Raw genomic sequence first — 26,653 nt, 5'->3', positions numbered from 1 at the left:
TCATGAATCAGACACTGGTTGGCCGATTGCAGTCAGGTATGTTTTCTATGAAACATTGTGGGTTTTAGAGTAAACATAAAAGCCAGCTGGGACAATGTGTCAAGGCTAACTAGTTCAAGCCAGGTTCCTTGTAGCTTCTCCCCACCCTGCTCCAGTTGACTGAAAGATCTGTCCCCATGTGTATAAATAGTGAGAGATCAGTCAATGTGATCAGGGTGGAGAGAATCCGGCTGGGGACCTGATTCAGACTAGTTGGCTGAAACATATAGTCCCCAACCGGCTTTCAAAGTATGTTTACTTTGAAATGCCACAGCGTTTCAGAGTAAAACTTACCTTTCTACATGTGCGCATTCAGTGCCTAATTCATGCTACCCATATTTCGGTAGCATGAATCTGAAGATTTCTTTAAAAATGTGATAGGTGTCAGAAAAGAGAAAACTGTCATCAATAGATTAATAAATAAGTCCAAATGTTATTTCATAACAGAAGATTTGCTGCATTGTCCACAGAGTAACTACCTGTGTTGGTGTTGCCCCCCAAATATTGCATGTTTCGAATGGCCTTCAAAGCAGAATTCCTCTCCTTGTGTTGATCCAAATGAAATTCAGTTCTTGGTTCTTCACTGTATCGAACAACAGCAATCTAATAAACAATTACTTGTCAGCACTATGCATTAAAGCATATTCCGTATATTCATGGTTAAATACAATTATATATTGTGTATAGAAATAGCTTGGGGGGTGAAATCCTGCTGACAGATTCCCTTTAGTTAAAAAAATTATGCATTATTCTTTTTACATGAACTCCAATAGGTTCAGTTCAGTAGAATCATTACAAAATGAAACATAATTTTAATAATTACAAATGCTTTCAAGAAAACTACTGTTTTCAGCTAATGTAACGTCACTTGCTACGGTGCACCCGTGAGCAAAAAAGAAATCCAAGCGATCCTACACATTTCAGAGGTATCGCCCTCCTTCATTACCTGACGCACCAGGAAGCAAGCAGTTTTCTTGGAAGTGTTTGTACCAGCGCTGCCGGCCGGAGTGCTGGAAATACTGCGCTACGAATCCCCTGACCTGACCCGTCCCAGATTTCTCAGCGAAGGATTACCTGAAGCATCATAGCACAGATCCTGCAACTTGATGGACTCTTTTACACATCAATGACTCAAGAATCCACCTATTCAGCGGTTTGAAACACAGCCCTAGTGTGTCTCATCCTAATCATTAGGTATATAAATATACAGTCATGGCCAAAAGTATTGAGAATGAGACAAATAGTAATTTTTCCAAAGTTTACTGCTTCATTTTTTGTAATGGCAATTTGCATATACTCCTGAATGTCAAAGAGTGATCAGCTTAACAGCGATTACTGTACTTGCAAAGTCAATATTTGCCCAGAAAATGAACTTTAACCCCCAAAACACATTTCAACATCATTCCAGTCCTGCCTTAAAAGGAGCAGCTAACATCGTTTTAGTGATTGATCCATTAACACAGGTGTGGGTGTTGATGAGGACAGGGCTGGCGATCAATCAGTCATGATTAAGTAAGAATGACATCACTGGACACTTTAAAAGGAGGCTGGTTCTTGGTATCATTGTTTCTCTTCAGTTAACCATGGTTATCTCTAAAGAAACACGTGCAGCCATCATTGCACTGCACAAAAATGGCCTAACAGGGAAGAGTATCGCAGCTACAAAGATTGCACCTCAGTCAACAATCTATCGCATCATCAAGAACTTCAAGGAGAGAGCTTCCATTGTTGTCAAAAAGGCTCCAGGGCGCCCAAGAAAGACCAGCAAGCGCCAGGACCGTATCTTAAAACTGTTTCAGCTGCGGGATCGGACTACCAGCAGTGCCGAGCTTGCTCAGGAATGGCAGCAGGCTGGTGTGAGTGCTTCTGCACGCACTGTGAGGCGGAGACTCTTTGAGCAAGGGCTGGTTTCAAGGAGGGCAGCAAAGAAGCCACTTCTCTCCAGAAAAAACATCAGGGACCGACTGATATTCAGCAAAAGGTACAGGGAGTGGACTGCTGAGGACTGGGGCAAAGTCATTTTCTCTGATGAATCCCCTTTTCGATTGTTTGGGACATCTGGAAAACAGCTTATTCGGAGAAGAAGAGGTGAGCGCTACCACCAGTCTTGTCTCATGCCAACTGTAAAGCATCCTGAAACCATTCATGTGTGGGGTAGCTTCTCAGCCAAGGGAATCGGCTCACTCACAGTCTTGCCTAAAAACACAGCCATGAATAAAGAATGGTACCAGAATGTCCTCCAAGAGCAACTTCTCCCAACCGTCCAAGAGCAGCTTGGCGCCCAACAATGCCTTTTCCAGCATGATGGAGCACCTTGCCATAAAGCAAAGGTGATAACTAAATGGCTCATGGAACAAAACATAGAGATTTTGGGTCCATGGCCTGGAAACTCCCCAGATCTTAATCCCATTGAGAACTTGTGGTCAATCATCAAGAGACGGGTGGACAAACAAAAACCAACAAATTCTGGCAAAATGCAAGCATTGATTATGCAAGAATGGACTGCTATCAGTCAGGATTTGGTTTCAAAAGTTGATTGAGAGCATGCCAGGGAGAATTACAGAGGTCTTGAAGAAGAAGGGGCAACACTGCAAATATTGACTTGCTGCATTAACTCATTCTAACTGTCAATATAACCTATTGGTACTCATAATATGATTGCAATTATATTTCTGTATGTGATATAAACATCAGACAAACACTAATAAAAACCAGAGGCCAGCAGATCATGTGAAAATATAATTTTGGTGTCATTCTCAAAACTTTTGGCCATGACTGTATATATGCATCTAATTTTTTTTCCTCCTAATAAAATACATTTAAGTATGTGTGTGGAAAATTTCACGAGGTATGAATACTTTTTCAAGGCACTGTAAGTAATCAATAAAGCTCAGCTTGACATATTGCAGATGCTGTCAGCCCTAGAAAGAACGAGATATACACCAATCATCCATAACGTTAAAACCATTAAATATTGTTTAGTTCTCCTTTGTGACACTAAAACACATCTGACTGATGAGCCTTGAACTACATAAAACTTTTGAAGTAGTCCTATGGTATCTGCCACCAAGACGTTAGCATGTAGATATTTTAAGTCTTTTAGGTTTTGATTTGGGGTCTACATGGATTAGACTTGAATTTAGAGGTTATTCAATACCTTGGACTTTCCTGTAACCATTCCTGAACAAACCAGACCACCACGATTGCCCATGGTCCAATTCTGATACTTAGGTGCCCAATCTATGTGCTTTCAGAAGTAGCCAGATGTCAATGAGGGAACTCTGATAGCTCTGAGGCTATGCAGCTTCATACACAGCAAGATATGATGCACTGTTTTTTTCTGACATTTTTTCATCATATCCAGCATTACCATTTGCAGCAACCTGTGTTATAGTAATTTTCTGTGGACTTGGACTATCCTTTAGTTCCCAAACATTTCGATGAGTTCCAAGCATTTATGATCTTGATGCCATTCACCAATTTTCTTTTGTTGGACTATGTTTTGAAACTACTTATCGCAACTTACCAGGAATACTCAACAAGACCTGCCATTTTGGAGATGTTCTGATTATGTCATATAACCATCACAATTTGTCTGTTATCAAAGTCATTCAGATGCTTAAGCTTGCCCATTTTTCATACTTACCGTAAATGCCTATTATATGCCCACTCTATGCCAGGTGTCAACGTAACAAGATATTCAGTGTTGTTCACTAGACCTTTTAGTGTTTTTAATGCTTTCACTGATCACTGTATATGGGTAAGTATTTTTAGAAGTTATGATTTTTGTAAAATATGCATTTTTGTGATTTTCAATGAAAATATAGAAAATTCTACAAATTACTTATTTTATTTATAGAGGACCTTTCACCAGTTTTAGCTTGTTAAACTTTCCACATCATGGAATAGTGGCTGTAGAGCTGAATAAAATGTCTTTTAAGTTTAGATAATAATTTATGATAAGTCCAAGGGACTTGTACTTTTTCCCCTGCATGACGTTAACCAATCATAGGCAGGGAACATCATGTAGGGGAGAAAAGAAAACACCTCCAAAAGGTTGGAAGAACATAGTTACTCTGTGAGACCAAATGATAGACAGCACTGTTCTCTGCACCTACTGTGTAGAGTACAGCAGAGCTGAGAGTAATAACAAACATCTTCAGCTTAAGGCAGTCAGTGTAGGGGAGGAGAAAAGCTGACAGCACTGTGAGAAGACAGTTGCAGCTGGAGAGGTGTTTGTAATTATACACAGCTTAGCCCTACTCACCCTCCGACCAGACTGACTGCCATGTGATAATAACAGGAGGTGTTTATAAACAAACTCCGCTCTGCTGTATTCCCCCTCCCCATACACTGTCTCCTGTGCAATTAAAGCTTCAAAAAGTGTTTGTAATCACACTCAGCTCTGCTGTACTCTAAACTGTCAATTCAGAAATCAAGTCTGAGTGTTATGATCTGCAACATGTACTAAGGAAAGAAAGGGAAAGCTGTCCCTACTGTAAGACTAAGCTGAATCCCTACGATGTAGTGGGCTGCCTGTTCCTAGCGAATAGACCCGCCTTAGTCCTCGGCTAGTCTGAACGAAGACCTATAGCATAAGGGGAGGGGTCCCTAAAAGAACTAAGGACTGGAACAAAAATGGGACACCTCCTAAACAGAGAAGTTGTTGCAGAACACAAAAAGACAAATAGACAAAAAGGTACTAGAGGTCCCAGAAGGACCAAGCAAACTGACAGAGATAGGCACCGGAGCACCTGGCTAGAAAAACAGTCAACAACACTGAAGTACAGCACAGCCAGGAGAGCGGAGCTGGAATATAAAGGCAGATGGTCACGTGACCGCAAAACACAAGATGGAAAAAAAACAAACAGGAGGGTTCTAACAGTACCCCCTCTTTTATGAGGATCCTCCAGATCCTCTGGGCCCAGGCCTATCCGGAAACCTCTTGTGGAAAGCTTTAACAAGTCTAGGAGCAGAGACATCATTTGTCCTTGCCCAGGAGTTATCTTGCCACAGGAGAAACTGTGACAGTGGCATCCCTATCTGATACATCAGCCTTTTTCAACAAGGAAACATGAAACACAGGATTAATCTTCCAGGAAGTAGGGACATCCAACCTAACAGCAGACGGGTTAACAACCTGAAGCACTAAAAAACTGGGCCCTAAGTTTGTGGGTCCATTTAAAGAGGGAATCCTCAACCGCAGGTTCTTTGAGGACAACCAAACCATGTCACCCACAGTAAACAAAACCTCCTTACGTTTCCTGTCAAAATACTTCTTGGACTTCTAGTTAGCCTCTTGAAGGTTGCAACATACATTAGTCCAAACTCTCTCCAAATCACCGTAAAAATTCTCCTCCTCCGGCACCGCCGACCCCAATTTGGAGAACGAACCAAAAGACGGATGTCTCCCAGTACAACAAAAAAAAGGAGAACACCCAGCAGAGGAGGATGTATGATTGTTAAGAGCAAATTCTGCGAGAGGCAGAAACTCAGACCACACCTCTTGATTGTCCGCCACAAAACAACGCAAAAACTGTTCAACATCCTGGTTCTTTCTTTCAGTCTGTCCATTAGACTCAGGATGATACCCAGACGAAAATGACAAATGGACTCCCAACCTGTCACAAAAAGCACGCCAAAAGCGAGCCACAAACTGAGGTCCTCTATCAGAAACAATATCCGTGGGAATGCCATGAAGCTTGACAATCTGCTTAACAAACGCCTTAGTGAGTGTCTTGGCGCAGGGCAACTTAATGAATGAAATCAAATGACACATCTTGCTAAAACGGTCCACGACCACCCAGATGACAGTAAAACCCTTGGACACAGGAAGATCAGTAATAAAATCCATTGAGAGATGCGTCCAAGGCGCACTAGGAACCTCCAGAGGGCAAAGTAACCCCACAGCAGGAGTATGTGAAGCCTTTGACCTAGCACACACTGTACATTGACGCACCCACTTGATGACTTCTTTCTGCCATCCAGGCCACCAAAAACTGAGACTGATAAGTCTCTTAGTCTCAGAAATTCCTGGATGACCTGCCAACCGAGACTCATGACACTCCACAAACAAATCTCTCCTAAAGGTTCTAGGCACGAACAACCTCCCATGGGGAATGTTAGATGGGGCATCATCTTGAGCTTTCAGAATCCCATTCTCCAAAACGGAGTCCAATGCCGCTACCACAACTCCTTTCTATAAAATGCTCTCCTCCTCCTCGGCACCGATCGTAAGAGAGAAGCTGTGAGATAAAGCATCGGCTTTAACATTCTTAGTACCAGGGATATAGGTAACAGAAAAATGAAACTGAGAAAAAAAAAGTGCCCACCTAGCTTGACGGGCATTCAAGCGCTTGGCAGCATACAGATAGATCAAATTCTTATGATCTGTGAAAACCTGAATAGGAAATCTAGCGCCTTCCAAAAAATGACGCCAATGTTCAAACACGAGTTTTATAGCCAGCAACTCCCGATTTCCAACATCATAATTCAGTTCGGTTTCCGAAAATGTTTTCGAAAAGAAGGCACAAGGATGTACTCCATCCCTGTTCTCCTGAGACAAAACTGCTCCGACCCCCACCGATGAAGCATCGACCTCGACCAAAAAAGGCTTGGTCTCATCAGGCTGCATAAGGATAGGGGCAGAACTGAACCTCTCTTTGAGATACTTAAACGCTTCAATGGCCTCAGTAGTCCACTGGACCGTATTCGCATCTTTCCTGGTGAGATCGGTTAGAGGCTTACCAATTACAGAAAAATTCTTAATGAATTTCCTGTAATAATTGGCAAAACCCAAAAATCTCAGTATAGATTTCAAACCAATAGGCCTAGGCCATTCCTGCACAGCCTGAACCTTCACAGGGTCCATCTCAAAGCCCTCGCTGGAGACTATGTAGCCCAAAAAAATAATTTTCTGCACAGCGAACTCACATTTCTCCAGCTTAGCAAAGAGTGAATTATCACTCAATAACTGCAAAACTTCACGTACACCCTGCCAATGGGACTCTAGATCTGGTGAATAAATCAAAATGTCATCCAAATACACAACCTTTTTTTTACCAATCAAAGGTCTCAGGATGTCATTAATAAGGTTCTGAAAAAATGCAGGTGCACTGGTAAGACGAAAAGGCATCACCAGATTCTCAAAATTACCTACTGGAGTGTTAAAAGCAGTTTTCCATTCATCACCCTCCTTCACTCGTAACAAATTGTATGCCCCCCGGAGATCAATTTTAGAGAACTATTTGGCCCCCACTAACTAGTTAAACAAGTCAGGAATTAACGGCAATGGGTAGGAATTGCGTACGGTAATCTTATTAATTTCACCAAAATCCAGACATGGACATAAACCCCCGTCCTTTTTTTTTAACAAAGAAAAATCCAACTGCCACAGGCGACTTAGAAGGTCTAATGTGACCAGCAGCCAGGCTAGTCTGTATGTACTCCTCCAAGGCCTTTCTTTCAGGGATAGTCAAATTAAACAAGCGACTCTTGGGAAGAGTAGCTCCCGGAACAAACTCAATGGCGCACTCATAATCCCTATGAGGAGGTAAAACTTGCAACTCCTCCTCCGAAAAAAAAAACAAAAATCTTGAATAGGTACCGGTAATTCCCCTTTTTCCACAGCCGCAATGCAACCATTACAACATTTATCATAGCACTTTGGACTCCAAGACTTAATCACATTAGTTGACCAGTCCAGTAAAGGATTGTGCAGTTTTAACCAAGGCAAACCTAGAACGACCGGAGATGGTAAATTATCCAATACAACCAAGTCCAAAATTTCTTGGTGAACTCCATTGATAGTGAGGGGAAATGCAGCAACCTTGTGAGTAATACATTTCAAGGGAGTGTTATCAATTGCAATCACTGAAATAGGTGATGACAAAGGTTTGGATTTCAATCTAAGTTTTTCCAAAAACCCTTTATCAATCACATTAAGTGTTGAACCACAATCCAAAAATACCTGAAATTCAATCAAATTTTCCTGCAAAGTAGTACACCCAGAAAGAAATACTCCTGCAGAGCGTAACAAGCAATACGGGCGTACCTGACCTCTTTTTTTTTTTCTTTACTTAAACGAAGCTCACAATACTTAATCAAATGGTCAGCTTTACCACAATAAAGACACAAGCCCTCAGCGTACCTCCGGTCTCTTTCCTGAGAGCGGAGTGACATCGCCCTAACCTCCATCGGTCCTCCGCCATCTGAGCAGATTTTCTGGGGACTAGGACCTGACATTACAGGAGTCTTTACCTCATTCAGCCTGGACCTCAGCCTCCTGTCCACACGAACAGCTAATTGCATGGCATCCTGCAGAGTTTCAGGTGCGGGGAATGCAATTAGCAAATCCTTAACCCTTTCACTCAGTCCAGCAAGAAATAAACATTTCAGAGCAGGATCATTCCATTTGACTTCTGAAGCCCATCTTCTGAACTGTGTGCAATAATTTTCAACATCACCTGACCCCTGATTCAAATGCCTGAGTCTTGCCTCAGCAGATGAAATTCGATCAGAATCGTCATATAACAGCCCCATAGCAGAAAAAAATTCTTCTACCGACCTTAAGCATGAATCATTAGGTTGGAGAGAAAAGGCCCACCCCTGTGGTTCATTGCGCAAAAGTGACATAATAAAACCAATGCGCTGTGATTCATTCCCAGAAGACCTTGGTCTCAAACGAAAATATAACAAACAAGCATTTTTAAAGGAAAAAAAATCTTGCTGTCTACCATAAAAAACATCAGGCAGTCCTACCTTGGGTTCCACAAAATGCGCTCCAGAACTGCTACTCACGTGATGCTGGAGCTCGGCCACCTCCAGAGACAATCCCTGCAAGCGTTAAGCCAAATCGTGGACGGAAACCATACTGATCCCCGAATTTATTTCCTTTTAGTTTTTTGGGCTGGACTTACTGTTATGATCTGCAACATGTACTAAGGAAAGAAGGGGAAAGCTGTCCCTACAGTAAAACTAAGCTGAATCCCTACGATGTAGTGGGCTGCCTGTTCCTAGCGAACAGACCCGCCTTAGTCTGAACGAAGACCTATAGCATAAGGGGAGGGGTCCCTAAAAGAACTAAGGACTGGAACAAAAATGGGACACCTCCTAAACAGAGAAGTTGTTGAAGAACACAAAAAGACAAACAGACAAAAAGGTACTAGAGGTCCCAGAAGGACCAAGCAAACAGACAGACATAGGCACCGAAGTACCTGGCTAGAAAACCAGTCAACAACACTGAAGTCCAGCACAGCCAGAAGGGCGGAGCTGGAATATAAAGGCAGGTGGTCACGTGACCGCAAAACACAAGATGGAAAAAACAAACAGGAGGGTTCTAACACTGAGAGCAGGGCTGTTTGTCATTACATGTCTCACAGGAGTAGGGAGTAACCATCCTCAGAATCTCTCCAAATACTCTGTTAGAATTATCATAAATTATAACCTAAGCTTCCCAAGGTGATATCTCAGAAATGGAGATGAGAAACTAAAAAGTCTAAAAAAAAATGTTTTATTAAGCTCTGTAGCCACTATTAAATGATATGGACAGTTTAAAATACTTAAACTGGTGAAAGGTCCTATAAAAACAGGTTTTCAAACCTGGGGTTATTCAGTTTGGAAAAGCAAAGGCTTATGGGCAATTTTATTACAATGTACAAATATATGAAGTGTAGCATCGGCGTCTCTGCCCCCTGCCAGGTAGAGACGCCGTCCCTCTCACCACCACGCTCCCTGCCCGGCGTCCTCCAGAGCTCCTCTTCCTGCTTCTGCTGCCGGCGCGCGCAGCTTCCCGGGCACTGTGCTTAGGGCGCGCGCGCTCCCTCTTAAAGGGGCCGCACACGCCGCCCTAAGAAGTCCCCGGCCAATTGCACGAGGTCCTCCCATATATAAGGCACCTCCTCCAAAATGGAGGTGCCTGAGCAATAGTTGATGCACAGTGTTCTAACCTCTGCTTCAGCCCTCAGGTCCTGCTGCTAGCCTGACTACTAGTCCTGCCCGCCAGCCTGACTATCAGTCCAGTCCACCAGCCTGACTACTCTCCAGCCCGACAGTCTGTCTTCCATTCAGTCCGCCAGTCTGTCTATGGGCCTCACCCGTCTGCTTACCTGGAAGCACCTGCCTGTTACCTGTCAGCCTACCTGGAGGCTCCTGCCCGTCACTTGCCATGACCACCTGACAGCCTACCTAGAGGCTCCCGCCTGTTGCCTGCTGTCTATGCCAGTTCATCTACCCGGACCTCTCGTCATCCTGCCCGCTGTGCCCATCTGCAGTATTGGTCAGTCTCAGCCATCTGACCCGTGAGAGTCACCTGCTCCCTTACAAGGTCGTCCCCAGAGTAGCACCTGGTCCCTCTGCTCGGTCCCTCCTTGGTCACGGAGTCGTTAGCCGCCGTACAACCTGGGTCGGTCCGAGTTGATACTTAGTTACGTCCCTCTGGGTCCCTCCTTGCACCGCAGCGCAGAGGTTCCACCACCCGGATCCGTAACAGTTTGCTCGGGCCATGGAACCCGGTGGCTCCCAAGCTCCATAGCTCTCTGACCTGTACCAGGAGGTTTCTTGTCAGAGATCCCAACAGGAAACCATCCTGAACTTCCTGCGGAGTGTCAACTCCCGCCTGGACACACTGACTGTTCCTCCTGTGTCCGCCTCGGGTCGTGCGACTCCCGCCCCGGCAGCGCCGCTGCCCACCAATACCACGGCATCCAACCCAGGCCCCCGGCTTTCTGCACCTCCTCGTTTTGGAGGCGACCCAGCTCTAGCTCGGGGCTTCATAAACCAGTGCACCCTGCACTTTGAACTTTTGGCACATCAGTTTCCCTCCGACCGGGCCAAGGTGGCGTTCATCATGTCTCACCTCACTGGTGAAGCACTGCCATGGCTAAATCCCCTGTGGGAGAGAGGGGATCCCCTGGTGTCCGATCTATCGTCTTTCCTAGCTGCTTTCCGGAAAGTCTTCGATGAACCAGGACGAAAATCCTCTACTGCCTCCTCTCTGCTTCGTATCCGCCAAGGGAGTCTCACCGTGGGCCAATATGCCATACGGTTCCGTACCCTCGCTTCTGAGCTTGCCTAGGACAACGAGGTCCTGGTGTCCATCTTCTGGGAGGGCCTTTCCGGTCGGATTAAGGATGAGTTAGCCGGCCGGGACATTCCTACCACCCTGGATGACCTGGTGTCGCTAGCTACCAGGATCGACATCCCTTTCCTGGAAAGTACTAAGGAGACTACCCGGGAGCGAAGATTTCCTCGTCTTGCTCCTACTTTCCAGAGACCTGTCTCTCAATTAGCAACTCCCCGGGCACGCTCGCCCGAACCTATGCAGGTCTACCAGACCAAGATGGTCCAATCTTGCCAAGAGTCATGCCGAGCCGAGGGGAGCTGTTTCTACTGTGGCAGTAAGGAGCACTTCATCTGTTCCTGCCCGGTGAAGCCGGGAAACGCCAGTACCTAGGACCGCTCGGAGAGGTCATCCTAGGCAAAAGTAAACCCTCTCCTTCCCTGACTTTGTCTGTCTCCATCTCCTGGGGAGAGAACCGCTACTTTGAAATTGCACACCTGGATTCCGAAGCTGCTGGCAACCTCATTTCCCAGTCCCTGGTAGAGAAATATCACATTCCCACCAAACTTCTGACTGAATCATTGGCAGTCGCCTCCGTGGATGGAAGACTCCTTCCGGTGACCATCCTGCTCGTCACAGAACCTATAACCCTGCAGGTGGGAATGCTGCACTCTGAGAGGATCTCCTTCCATGTGCTTTCCGGTCTCTCTCACTCCCTATTGCTAGGTCTACCCTGGCTTCAGAGACATGAACCCGTGATGAACTGGCAATCCGGTGAAGTTCTCCGTTGGGGGCAGGATTGCCATAAGACCTGCCTGGTACCGGACCGCCCGGTTCGTCCGCCCCTCACCCCGGATAATCTACCCAGTTTACCGGCACCTTACTGGTCCTATTCAGACGTCTTTGACAAAAAGGAAGCAGAGACACTGCCACCTCATAGGCCATATGATTGCCCGATCTACCTGGTACCCGGTGCCACTCCACCCCGTGGGCGTATTTACCAGTTGTCGTAGGCCAAAACCCGGGCCATGTCGGAATACATTAAGGAGAATCTGGCTAGGAGATTCATCCGGAAATCTACCTCCCCGGCTGGAGCCGGATTCTTCTTCGTCAAGAAGAAGGATGGTTCACTACGCCCCTGTATAGACTATCGAGGACTTAACCAAATCACGGTCAAAAACAAATACCCCCTGCCACTCATCTCCGAGTTGTTTGACCGTCTTAAGGGCGCTAGGATCTTTTCCAAGCTGAATCTACGTGGGGTGTATAACTTGGTCCGGATCCGTCAAGGATACGAGTGGAAAACGGCATTCAATACCCGGGACGGTCACTATGAATACCGTGCTATGCACTTTGGTCTCTGCAATGCTCCCGCCGTCTTCCAAGAATTAGTCAATGACATCTTCTGTGACCTTCTATATTCCTGCGTGGTGGTGTACCTGGACGACATCTTGGTCTTCTCTCCGGACCTTCCCACACACCGGAGGGATGTTCGTCAGGTCCTGCTTAAGCTCAGGCAGAATCACCTCTATGCCAAATTTGAGAAGTGCCTCTTCGAGCAGACCTCCCTTCCGTTCCTGGGTTATATTATCTCCCAGACAGGTCTACGAATGGACCCCAAGAAGCTCTCTGCCGTCTTAAAATGGCCCCGTCCGGAGGGGTTGAAGGCGATTCAGCGATTCCTGGCTTCGCCAACTACTACCGTCTCTTCATCCCGCACTTCTCTTCTCGGACTGCTCCCATCTCTGCGCTCACCCGTAAGTGAGCAAATCCCAAGGTATGGCCGCCCGAAGCTGAGGAGGCCTTCCTTTCCTTAAAGCAAGCCTTCTCCTCTGCCCTTGTGCTGCACCGTCCGGACTTCAACAAACAGTTCTTCCTGGAGGTTGATGCTTCCTCCTCCGGAGCCGGAGCGGTGCTCACCCAAAAATCTCCGTCCGGGTGAATGGTAACCTGCGGCTTCTTCTCCAAACTCTTCTCCTCGTCTGAGCGCAACTACTCCATAGGAGACCGAGAACTGCTAGCCATCAAATTGACGCTGGGGGAGTAGCGTTACCTGCTTGAAGGGGCTCCATACCCAGTGATCATCTATACTGATCACAAAAACCTTGCATATCTCCAGAATGCCCAAAGATTCAATCCGCGTCAGGCCCGGTGGTCTTTGTTCTTCGCTCGCTTCGACTTTATCCTACATTTCCGCCCGGCGGACAAGAATGTTAAAGCTGAGGCCTTGTCCCAATCCTTCCTGTCCTCCGATCTAGAAGAGGAGCCTACGCACATCATCGACCCCTCTATAGTGATGAGTATGGCCCCCTTAGATCTGACTCATCTCCCACCCGGTAAGATGTTTGTAGCAGTTCCAGATCGGGAGAAGATTCTTCACTGGGGTCATTCATCTAAACTTCCGGCCATGCCGGTCAGAAGAAAACTTTCCTGCTCATTTCCGGCATTACTGGTGGCCCACCCTGCGCAAGGATGTGGTAGACTTCGTCTCGGCCTGTTCGTCTCGTGCCCGCAACAAAGTTCCCAGACATCTTCCAGCCAGTCACCTCCTGCCTCTTCAAGTACCTGCTGCCTCTTGGCAACACATTGCTATGGACTTTATTATTGATCTCCCTGTTTCTGCCGGCTGTACAGTCATTTGGGTGGTCGCCGACCACTTTTCTAAAATGGCCCACTTCATCCCTCTGCCTGGTCTCCCGTCTGCATCAGAGCTGGCTAAGGACTTCTTCCTTCACATTTTCCGTCTCCATGGCCTACCCCTCCACATTGTGTCGGATCGAGGGGTTCAGTTCACCTCACGCTTCTGAAGAGCTACGTGTAAGCTGCTGGATTTCACCCTGGATTTCTCCTCCACTTACCATCCACAGTCCAATGGCCAAGTGGAGCGTATCAACCAGATCCTTACCAGCTACCTCTGGCACTTTGTTAATGCTCACCATACCGATTGGGTGGACCTCCTACCATGGGCCAAATTCTCCTACAACAACCATGAGAGCGAATCTACTTCAAAGTCCCCGTTCTTTGTAGTCTATGGTCAACATCCCCGGATTCCGTTTCCCGTCTCCGCTTCTGTGGACAACCCTACTGCGGAGTCTATAGTCAGCGAATTTTCCACCATTTGGGAGAATACTAGGTCCGCACTTCTTCAGTCCTCCGAGCGGATGAAGAGATATGCTGACAAGAGATGTCTGGTTCGGCCTCAATTATGTACGGGAGACAAGGTTTGGCCCTCCTCCAAACATGTTCGGCTCAAAATACCCTCCTACAAGTTGGGTCCTCGGTTCATCGGTCCATTTGAAGTCCTCAAACAAATCAACCCAGTGGCCTACAAGCTAAAACTCCCGGCCACCTTGCGGATTCCCAACTCCTTCCACGTATCTCTCCTCAAACCAGTTGTGTTTAATTCTTTTTCCAACAATCCAGGTACTCCCCCTGCTCCGGTTTTCGCTGAGGACGTCTATGAGGTAGAGAACATTCTGGCCACCAAGAGGGTAAGAGGGAAAACCTGGTGGATTGGAAGTGGTTTGGCCCAGAGGAGAGAACTTGGGAACCCAGGGAGAATATTCATGCCCCGCTTCTTCTTGAAAAATTTCTTTCTGGCCTAAAAAAGAGGGGGCGTAAAGGGGGGGGTACTGTAGCATCGGCGTTTCTGCCCCCTCTCACCGCCACGCTCCCTGCCCAGCGTCCTCCAGCGCTCCTCTACATGCTTCTGCTGCCGGCGTGCGCAGCTTCCCGGGCACTGTGCTTAGGGCGCGCGCGTGCTCCCTCCCTCTTAAAGGGGCCGCGCACACCGCCCTAAGGAGTCCCCGGCCAATTGCCGGAGGTCCTCCCATATATAAGGCACCTCCTCCAAAATGGAGGTGCCCGAGCAATAGTTGATGCACAGTGTTCTAACCTCTGCTTCAGCTCTCAGGTCCCGCTGCTAGCCTGACTACTAGTCCTGCCTGCCAGGCTGACTATCTGTCCAGTCCGCCAGCCTGACTAGTCTCCAGCCCGACAGTCTGTCTTCCATTCAGTCCGCCAGTCTGTCTATGGGCCTCATCCGCCTGCTTACCTGGAAGCACCTGCCTGTTACCTGTCAGCCTACCTGGAGGCTCCTGTCCATCACTTGCCGTGACCACCTGTCTGCCTACCTGGAGGATCCTGCCCGTCACTTGCCGTGACCACCTGTCAGCCTACCCGGAGGCTCCTTCCCGTCACTTGCCGTGACCACCTGAGAGCCTACCTAGAGGCTCCCGCCTGTCGCCTGCTGTCTCTGCCAGTTCATCTACCCGGACCTCTCGTCATCCTGCCCGCTGTGCCCATCTGCAGTATCGGTCAGTCTCAGCCATCTGACCCGTGGGAGTCACCTGCTCCCTTACAAGGTCATCCCCAGAGTAGCACCTGGTCCCTCTGCTCGGTCCCTCCCTGGTCACGGAGTCGTTAGCCGCCGTACGACCTGGGTCGGTCCGAGTTGATACTTAGTTACACCCCTCTGGGTCCCTCCTTGCACCGCAGCACAGAGGTTCCACCACCCAGATCCATAACATGAAGGAACAGTACAGAGATCTTTCTAATGATCTTTTTTATACATAAGCCACATGCAATGATGATAAAGGGTTATCCCTCACACCTAGAGGAAAGAAGGTTTAATCATCATCACAAACATCACATCATTACAGACACTGATTCTTTACTGTAAGAACAGTGAGATTGTGGAACTCAAGAATTGCTTGAATATATATATATGTATATATGTAAAATAATGCAGGTTATGAGTACTATATTTTGGAGATTGCATATTAATCTAGGAAACTAGTCAGTCTGATTGCAGAATGTGGAGTAGGGAAGAAATGTTTCACCTAATGTGGGCAATTAGCATCTTACCCATGGGGGTTTTGCCTTCAACTGGTCAATATGTTAGGATATACTGTATGTTGAACTCGATCAACTAATATCTACTTTCAACCTTACAAAATATGACACTATGAAACTATATTTTAGGGTAATGCTGGTAATTTTTTACAATCCCCCATTAATATGTTCATATTCACTTCATCAATACATTTTTTGTAATCCTTAACAAAATGCAAAACTACTTGGTAGCACTGATAAGAGCACATAACATTGATCCTACCTGTGTACCTTGGGGTCCAATTTTGGGAAAATATGATACAATTCTATAAAGAAAATCTTTGACCTTGTTGAAATTACCAGAACCAATGCTAGAAGACTCATCCACAAGAAATACTATATCCGCTTTTAAGCTCGCACAGACTAGTGAAGAAACAAATGAATATAGTAATTAGGTGATAAATAAAAATGTAACAGGTGTTATAGCAGAGGCACTGAAATAAATGTTGCTCTTTTAGAGGCAGCCATTTTATCTGATATTTCATATCTATTCATGTTATAATTACTAAATAAAAAATATAAAGTACATTTAAATATGCTCATATTGCTCAGTTTAAGTACAACCCCAATTGCCAAAATGTTGGGAAGTTGGGTAAAATGGAAAGAAAATGAGAATGCAATGATGTGGAAATCTCTTATAGCCATGTTTTATTTACAACAGAACATAGAACACAGATCAGAAGGTGAAAGTTAGACATCTTTTCATTTCATTTGAAAAAGAGAACTCATGTAAAAATTAATGACAACAACACATTTCCAAAAAGAAAGTGGTACTAATGAAAAATAGGTGGAATATCAATTTTCAACTACGTCACATGACTGTATATTAGTAAAAAAATTAAGTCTAAAAGTTGTAGAACAATTTCAGAAAAATATTCCTCAATGTAAAATTGCAAAGACTTTGATTATTCCACCATCTGCAGCACATAATATCATCAAAAGATTCAGAGATTCTGGAGAAATCCAAGTGCACAAGAGACAAGACTGATGGTCAGTACTGAATGATCCTGATCTATGGGCCATCAAACAGCACTGCAATGAAGACGATTCGATCAAGCAAATTACTGCATGGGCTCAGGAATAAGTCCAGAAATAATTTTCTGTGAACAATATTCGCTGTGCAATTCACAAATGCAAGTTAAGCTCTATCATGCAAAAAAGAAGCCACATATCAACAAAGTCCAAGAAATGCTGTCATCTTCTCTGAGCCAAACTCATTTAAAATAGAAGAGAGTTCTGTTGTCAGATGAATCAAAATGTAAAATTCTTTATGGAATCCACATACGCAGTGTGTTGCGGATTCAAGAGTAGAGAGACCATCCAGCTTATTTTCTGCTCACAGTCCAAAAGCCTGCATCTCTGATGGTATGGGGTTGCATTAGTGCCTATGGCATGGACAGCTTACATATCTTGAAAGGCACAATCAATGCTGAGCATTATATAGAGGTTTCAGAACAACATATGCTTCCATCCAGATAGCATCTATTTCAAGGAATGCCTTGGATACTTCAGCAAGACAATGCTAAACCATATACTGCTTCCATCACAACCGCATGGTTTCACAGAAGAAGAGTTGGGGTGATGGACTGGCCAATCATAACACTAATAGAAAACATTTGGCGCATTATGAAATGAAACATCTGGCATAAGATCCAGATTCTTGAACACATAGAATCCTATATCAGACAATAATGGTGTAAACATTCCTCTCCCAAAACTCCAGTAAGTGGTCTCCTCACTTCCCAGATGTTTACAGACTGTTGTAATAAGAAGAAGGGATGCTATATAATGGTAGACATGCCCCAGGTCCATCTTTTTTGTGATGTCCTGCTGCAATCAATTTCAAAATAAGTTAATTTTTTCAAGTGAAATGGAAAAATGTCTTTCATAGTGATGAGCAAGTGTATTCGTTACTATTCGCTATTTGCACGGATAGTACGGTATTCGGGTTACTCGTTATATTGCGAGTATTTGTGTACTCGCCTCACTATATTCGGATGCCCGCCCTGCAGTTTTGGCGCCTTCTTTGCAGCCACTAAACATGCTCGGCTTCTTAACCGATCACAGTAATGCCGCAGACATCTTGGTTGTGGTATTACTGTGATTGGCTGGCTGCCCAGCGTCATAGGGTCTATTTAAGCCCTGCCGTCGCCATTTTGTGCACATTGTGTCCGGAGCCTGCGTTCTATAAGCATAGGGAGAGATCGCTGAGCTGCTAGGGAGAGCGTTTAGGCCTCTAGATAAAACAAAAGCCCTTTTAAGGGCTACCTGCAGTGTATACTAGATCAGTGTAGAGTAGGGAGGGAGAGATACTCGAGCAGGGACAGTTTAACCCTCCGTCACATACAATATCGGTTCTAACGAGTTCACATACAATGTGACTGTCAGGCGCAGGCTAGAAAAATACCTATAATATCTAATGTTTGCAATTTCAGTGCTCTAAAAGTGATCAGTGACCTTCATAGGGATGTAATAAAAGAGACTACACATAATCAGGTGCAAAAAAAGCCATTTACTTAACATAAAACTAATAACTCTGAAATACAAACATTTCAAAACTCCCGCCAAATAGTCCCCAGTTCGACTCTGTCAAAAAACTCTACAAAGAAAATTTATGGAAACAAACTTAATTTTAAGGTACCTTAAGTACTATTAAACACATATTCAATCAGAATTAGATCCTGAAGTTTCCCCAGAAAAATTACACTTGCAGAGCAAAGAGCAAGAATTACACATCATTTTTGCATGTGTCAGGCAGATTGCATTATGACATTTCTGACATTCATAATTAGAAAGCCTTCTGATTCCGCTTTCCGTGGTGCAGGTGGTGCATCTCCTTCTTTTGGGAGGTGGTGCAGGTGGTGAATTTTCACTATCATCTTCTGGGCGGAATCTTTTGAGCTGAACTTGAAGGCGAGAGGGGATACCGATTGTTTTCATACTTCTCCTGCGTAGCTCTCCAACCACTAGTTCATGGGCCAATGTTTTCAGATAGAATCGTCTACGGAGTGGTTCAAGCTTGTTTTCAAGGTAAATGACTTGTAAATTTATACCACCCAAATTCAACATAGCAAAAAATATGACCATTGGCCAGCGTTTGGTGTTTCTGCTGACGTTGAAAGTTGAGCACATCTGATCAGCTGTATCAACACCCCCTTTGGTTGCATTATAAAATGTAATTATCTCCGGGTTTTTTTGTGCCTCAGTCCCAGGATCGATGGCATCATCATCATGAAGTGTTGATAGAAGAAGTACAATTTTTTTTGCTTGTGGTACATAGGAAACCAAAACCTTTCCATTATGGAATGCAAACATACTGCTGTACTGTTGTCTCCCTTTCACACTTACAAACTGTGTAGGCAATTCTTTTTTATTTTTTCTTACAGTTCCGACATATGAAAGCTTCTGCATTTTCAGATAATCAATCAGATCACAATTTGAAAACCAATTGTCAGCTGTTATAATGCGACCCGATCCAAATAAGGGCTCAGCCAGTCTTTTTACAACATCACTGGGTTTGTTGCTGACACAGTAAGGACCTTATGGTTGTTTTCCTGCATAAACATCCAGGTTGTAAGTGTAGGTCTTACTGGCATCAACAAGGGCATACATTTTTATTCCATATTTGTTAGACTTTGATGGAATATATTGACGAAAGGCACATTTACCACGAAAACCAGGGAGCATTTCGTCAATAGTGAGATTCTCCCCAGGGCAATAGCTTTTTTTACAGTTTTCAACAAATTTTTGGAATATATCACGAATTGGAGCAAGTCGGTCATGTGTTTTACGTTCGGTTCGGGTAGTTCTGTCATCAAACCGAAGGCAACGAATTAGAAGCTTGAATCAGTTATGGACATAACAAGGCCAAATTTTTCAACTCCATCCCCATCTTTACTCCAAAGTTCCTCCAAACTTTGTCTATTTGCCCTATAAGCTCCTGCAAGGTATAATAATCCAAAAAAAGCACGCAGTTCTATTTCATCTGTGGCCTTGATGGTTCTGTTGCAGATGAACTTGTCCTTTATAATGTCTATATATTGGTTGGTATATGTGACAATAGAGTCCAGAATGTCATCTGTGAATAAACTATTCCAGCATTCAACTGCAGTTTTTGCATTACTTGCAGTTCCTATAACTGCAGGAAGGTGAGTAATAATGTTTTGAGGTTCCCTACGTTTTTTCTGGAGTGGCTTCTTGTTACATTGTTTTTTTTATCTTTTCCCATATAATAAGATTTTACATCTTCATCCTCAACACTGTCACCATCTTGCTCTGTTTCAGAATCCACTTCACATACTTCCACCTCATCATGAGAATCAATCTCACTTTCCTCTCCTAAATCCTCATTCAGTGTGGGGTCTGCATCATCTAACAGCATGTTTGTTACTTCCTCAACATCAAGGTTTTTTGATAAATTGTACATTTTCCTCTCCATTTCAGCAGATAATCTGAAGCAAGAGAAGGAATATGTGTTAGGGAACTACTGTATATGCCTGAGCAGCACACTTTCTTTTTTAATCTGCCTTATTTCTATGAAATATCCTCACACTTTGTGCTATACATTCATAAAACAAGCTAAATAAACAATTGTGATGAATAAAAACATAAAATACCAACCTTATTGAGTGTGACATGTTCACATACAATGAGCCTGAGAGATTAGCGCAGTTATATCTGTCCTCCTGAAGCTCTGCAATCCAACTGTGGTATGAGGTTTCACAGAGCTGCTAGAGACAGGAGACTACCTGGAGGGAGGGGATTTCCTCACAATCTGGTGAGGAAGGAGAAATGAAAGTAAAAGAGATGTGCCTGTCAGGCCTATTGTATGTGACGGAGGGTTAAAGGAGGCACTCACTAGCTCCATAATACCACCAAAAAATAGCTCTTTTCAGAGCTGAAGACACACAACAAAGTTAGAGTACAGGGAGGGAGAGATTGTGTATTAGGTAGGGAGAGGTTAAAGTGTTCTTCCAATGTCCATCTTAAAACAGCTCTTGTAAGAGGCAAAGCAATATTTTTCCAGCACACAGAGTAGTAGGATTTTGTGCTGCCTTTCTTTTTAAAAGCACCGGTTTATTTTCCCTGCTGTTTTAGGGGTCAGAGACTGACTTCTGCTGTCCACATTAGTCCACTTAAACAGGCGGTTAGTGCCTAACGCAAAGCAGTAGTTCGAACATTTCCTACTGCCTGCTACCAAGCACGCACTAGGCCATTTTACCCACTATTTTGGAAGCCACCATCCCAAGGGCCTCCAATCACAAATAGTAGTTAGGCTGGAGTAGGCATACTGTCCTGGTTTGTCCACAGCACAATGTGCATACAGCTTGCAAAAATTAGCCCTATGGGCACAGTCATGGTTGACGCAAGAAGCCACCATCCCAAGGGCCTCCAACCACAAATAGTAGTTAGGCTGGAGTAGGAATACTGTCCTGGTTTGTCCACTGTACAATGTCCATAGGGTTTGTAAAAATTAGCCCTATGTGCTGAGTCATGGTTGACGCAGTAAGCCACCAACCCAAGGGCCTCCAACCACAAATAGTAGTTAGGCTGGAGTAGGAATACTGTCCTGGTTTGTCCACTGCATAATGTGCATAGGGTTTGTAAAAATTAGCCCTATGTGCTGAGTCATGGTTGACGCAGTAAGCCACCAACCCAAGGGCCTCCAACCACAAATAGTAGTTAGGCTGGAGTAGGAATACTGTCCTGGTTTGTCCACTGCATAATGTGCATAGGGTTTGTAAAAATTAGCCCTATGGGCTGAGACATGGTTGACACAGGAAGCCACCATACCAAGGACCTCCAATCACAAATAGTAGCTAGGCTGGAGTAGGAATATTTTCCTGGTTTGTCCACTGCGCAATGTGCATAGGGTTTGTAAAAATTAGCCCTATGGGCTGAGTCATGGTTGACGAAGGAAGGAAACGGGTTTTTATGGGAAGGGGGTGACGTTAACAACAGTTGGATGAATCTGCATTTTTGGTGAATTTTGGTTGGCTTGCTGTCATCTGGAGGGATTACAAACTGTGGAGATATCCAGCCCTTGTTGAATTTAATCAGAGTAAGTCTGTCTGCATTTTCCGTGGAGAGGCGTGTGCGCCTGTCAGTGATGATTGCCCCTGCGGAACTGAAAACGCGCTCTGACACCACACAGGCAAGCACCTCCAAGGCATATAAGGAGAGGTCAGGCCAAGTGTTCAGCTTAGACACCCAATAATTAAAGCGAACTGAAGCGTCAGAAAGGATGCACGTATGGTCACTTAAGTACTCCTTGACGATGTTCTGCAACTTATCCCTCCTTGGCATTGTTACAGGCACAGATGGCACTTGCTGTTGTGCTGGTTTATTGAAAATTGCCCAATTTGTGCACATTTTCCCCTGACCTCTGTTGGAGCTCGTGTTTGTGTCTCTCCCCATTATCCATTGATGTTGAAAAGAGCTGTTACCTCTGCCACCAGCATTGTGTGAGGGTGATGTTTTCAGCAACGACCCTCTTGAATGATTCCATTGTAAAACTCTTTGGTGACTCCAAAAGGAGAGAAGGAAATTTCTCCTTGCACCGTGGATTGAGAAAGGTGGCCAACCAGTAGAGGTCGCTCTTGTCACCTGCACCTAAAAACATCTCCAGCATCCGACTTTTTCTCATCTTTGAAACTGCTAAAACTCTTACTGTCGCTCTTATTCACTGTCATCTGGACTACTGTAACTCTCTTCTGATCGGTCTCCCTCTTACCAAACTTTCATCCCTCCAATCCATCCTGAATGCGGCAGCCAGGGTCATATTTCTGTCTAGCCGCTTCACCAATGCCTCCATCTTGTGCCCAGATCAACGGATGCCTAGCCCCCACGTCTTCAAGCATGCTTTAAAAACCCACCTCTTTAAACAAGCCTACCATCTCAACTACTCAGTAAACTAACTTTCCCCTGTTCCCTCCTTCTAAATATTATTCAGAATCTGCGCCCTACTATTCATCTGTCTCCACACCCTCAATGCACACGATAACTGCACTCAAAACTTGATTATTGCACTTAAGCATACTGGCTGATGACTGGATCATGCAGCTTTATATGAAAATCCCTACTTATTATAATTGCCAGACCTGAAATAACAAGTACTTTTCACCTATTGTGTCCACCCATTTCCTTGTAGAATGTAAGCTTGAGAGCAGGGACCTCACTCCTAATGTGACTGTTTAAACTGTCTTACCTTGTACTGAATGTATTGTATGTACATGTCCCCGCCTAATTGTAAAGTGCTGCGGAATATGTTGGCGCTATATAAATAAAAATTATTATTATTGTTGGATAAAATGTGTATCACGCGAGGGTCTTGCCACAGACACTTACACATGAACTGTGCCATGTGGGCCAAGATGCAAAAAGGCAAATGTTCTGTGTCCCCAACAGTAGAAACAGTACCCATCCTCTGCTCACGCTGACTCGCCTCCTCCTCCTCCACCTCCTCCTCTGCAGCCCGTCCAGGCTGGACAGACATGAAGCTTGGGTTGGGTGTCCCCTCTGTAGCATTACGAGTACCCTCAGTAGCATAAAAAAACAAGTCCTCTCACTCCACATCCTCCTCATCTTTCTCCTCATCATCCAATGTTGCCTCAAAATATTGGCTGGGCTGGGTAGTATCATCCATTGGGAAATCTGGCTCCATACCAACATGCTGGGCACGCAAAGCTTCCTCTTTGAGATTATGCAATGATTGTTTCAAGAGACACAGCAGCGGGATGATTATGCTGATAATAGCCTGATCACCGCTCACAAGGTGGGTGCAGTTCTCAAGAACCTTACAAATGTCAGCGATCCACACCCACTCGACAGTTGTTATTTGTGGTGGCTGACTCTCAGTCTGACGGGCATGTTGAAGCTGGTATTCAGCTACTGCCCTCTGCTGTTCACTAATCCTTGCTAACATATGATAGGTTGAGTTCCACCGCGTGGGCAGGTCGCTAATGAGTCGGTAACTTGGCAAATTCAATCGCTTTTGCAGTGCTGTAAGAGCAGCAAAAGCAGTAGCGGAATGACGGAAATGAGCGCTAATACGGCGCACCTTCTCAAGTAGGTACGGCAAGTCAAGGTAAGTTTTCAGAAACTTCTGAACAACTAGGTTCAGCATGTGAGTCATGCATGGCACGTGTACCAGCTTGCCAACCTTTAAAGCCGCCACCAGGTTACGCCCATTATCGCAGACGACCAGACAGGGTTGGAGGTGCAGTGGGGAGAGCCACTGATCGATCTGTTGTTTTAAAGCTTGCCACAGCTCTGCTGCAGTGTGTGCTTTCTGACCTAAACAGATCAACTTCAGCAAAGCATGTTGCCGCTTTGCCGATGCGCTGCTGCACAGGTTCCAGCTTAGCAGTTGTTGCGGAGGGTAATTCAGCAGAGGATGAGGAGCAGGAGCAGTGGAGAGAGGAAGAGGAATATGAAGAGGCGGAAACCCTGAGAGAAGTTGGACCCGCTACTCTTGACGTTGGTAGGATGTGTGATGTTCCAGTTTGCGCCTTTGTCCCACCCTCCACCAGGTTCACCCAGTGTGCCATGGCAGAAATGTATCATCCCTGTCCACAACAACTTGTCCTGGTGTCTGTTGTTAGGTGGACCTTCCGGGTTACGACATTGGTGAGAGCACGGTTCAGATTGTTTAACACGTGCTTGTGTAACGCAGGGACGGCACACCGGGCAAAATAGTGGCGGCTGGGAACACTGTATCATGGGGAAGCCAGAGCCAAGAGATCACGGAAGACTGTGTTCCCACAAGCCTAAATGGCAACATCTCCACCGCTAACAATTTAGCAATGTGCGAGTTTTGTATTTGTGCCTGTGGGTATGTACGCTTTCTTTCCAAGCTTTCAGGCACGGACAATTGGACACTTCGCTGGGACAAGGAAGTGGATGTGGTTTATGTTTGTTGTGTGAGAAAACACAGCTTGTGGGCAGAAGGTATAAGCGCCTGCTTCCTGAACAACAGATTCTGATGGACATAGCCAGGCGACATGGCATTGGTTTGACCCACAGATGCAGATCTGGTACCCTGGTGTTCCGCCCACCTACTGGAGTGCTTGGCTGCCATGTAGTTTCGCATACTAGTGGTGTTCAGGCTGCCTTTGCCCTGGCCTCTGCTCAACTTGGTATGGCAGAGGCTACATACTACAATGTTTTTCTCTGAAGGACTTTCAAAAAAAAATTCCACACAGCAGTTGAACGCCCCCTTGCCCTGACTTGAGGCACAGCAGGGGTGCTCTTGGGAACAGTTGACCCAGTTCTCACTCTGGGCAAACCACGACCCCTTGCTGCCTGTGTTGGTGCTACATATCCATCTTCCTCTGTGTTGCTATCATGGCTATGGGTGTCAACGGTCCAGGTCGGATCAGTGGACTCATCATTGACCACCTCGTCTTCCATCTCGTCCTCCTTCCCAGTTGACATCATAGGCTGACCTGATGGCAACTGTGTCTCATCATCATCAGCCTCCACCTCTGGAGACAGTAAATGACGTTCCTCCAAGTGGCTTTCTTCTGGCCGTAGGTCCTCAAATACTTGAGCATCAACGCACGCCACCTCCTCTTGTCCCTCTTCAAGCCTGCATGGTGATAGGCCAGAGCGAACCAAAGGATACATACCAAAAAGAGCCTTGGAGTGGCCAAGCTAGGGGTCATATGTCTCCTGTGACTGATAATGGCAGGAGGAAGGTGAACCAGCTTCAGGATTGGATGGGCCAGCCTTCTGTGTATCCACAGTAGACTGTGTGGTCATGGAAGATTTGTTGGTGCTTGATAATTGCGTAGAGGCCTTGTCTGCTATCCAAGACAGAATCTGCTCTCGCTCTTCTGGCTTCCACACACGTTTACGTTCCAGACCGGGGAAATTTTTCCAGGAACATAGTAGATGCATCAAGCTTCTTCTGACCTGACACAGACTGAGTGCCTTCTCACGCACCATAGACAACACCACATTCACGTCCACATCCCTTAACAACAGGCTTTTTTGGCATTTTGGGTTTTGTTGACAGATTTTCAGATGTTGATGGCACAAGCCAAGCTATCTGTCACAGCCAAAATAGTGAGTCAACCATGACTCAGCCTATAAGGCTAATGTTTACAAACCCTATGCATATTGTGCAGTGGACAAACCAGGACAGTATTCCTACTCCAGCCTAACTACTATTTGTGATTGGAGGCCCTTGGGATGGTGGCTTCCTGTGTCAACCATTACTCAGCCCATAGGGCTAATTTTTACAAACCCTATGCACATTGTGCAGTGGAGAAATCTGGAATGTATAGTGGTCCTACCAAACTAATATTTGTCATTGGAGGCCCTTGTCACAGGTTGTGCCACATTGTGACTGAGATAGGGGATACATATTCAATCAATAGAAATGTACTGTCATTCACCCTATTTGGCAAAAAACATGCCTCGCTTGTGCCACATTGTGACTGAGATAGGGGATACATATTCAATACAAATTTACACTGACTGTTGATGACCGACTGAAAACTTGAATTGAGGGCCACAACTACTACAGTACTACATCGTAGATGATGTTTGTCAAGGAAGGCCCTTGTCATGGAATCTTCCTGTACCTATGACACAGCCCCCAGAAGTAATTTTTGGAAATACAATGCACATTCTGCACTGGACCAAGTAGTACAGTAT

At 45.3% G+C, this 26,653-nt stretch overlaps 1 protein-coding gene across 1 annotated transcript in view; it reads right to left on the bottom strand.

The window, feature by feature from the left end:
• LOC141167259 (uncharacterized) overlaps positions 1–26,653 on the bottom strand; it is a 705,047-nt gene that overhangs the window by 601,323 nt on the left and 77,071 nt on the right. Inside the window, exons 21-22 of the mRNA XM_073654695.1 lie at positions 16,215–16,354; positions 519–642 (exon numbers count right to left, since the gene is read on the bottom strand). Coding sequence (XP_073510796.1) covers positions 519–642; positions 16,215–16,354 — 264 coding nt within the window. The remainder of the gene's footprint in view (positions 1–518; positions 643–16,214; positions 16,355–26,653) is intronic.

This window comes from Phyllobates terribilis, unplaced genomic scaffold (genome assembly GCF_046119375.1).
Source record: "Phyllobates terribilis strain yellow unplaced genomic scaffold, ASM4611937v1 Scaffold_11__3_contigs__length_659146591, whole genome shotgun sequence".
NCBI lineage: Eukaryota > Metazoa > Chordata > Amphibia > Anura > Dendrobatidae > Phyllobates > Phyllobates terribilis.
Note: the sequence above shows the minus strand (reverse complement) of the source record. Positions and strands in the feature narration are given on the sequence as shown.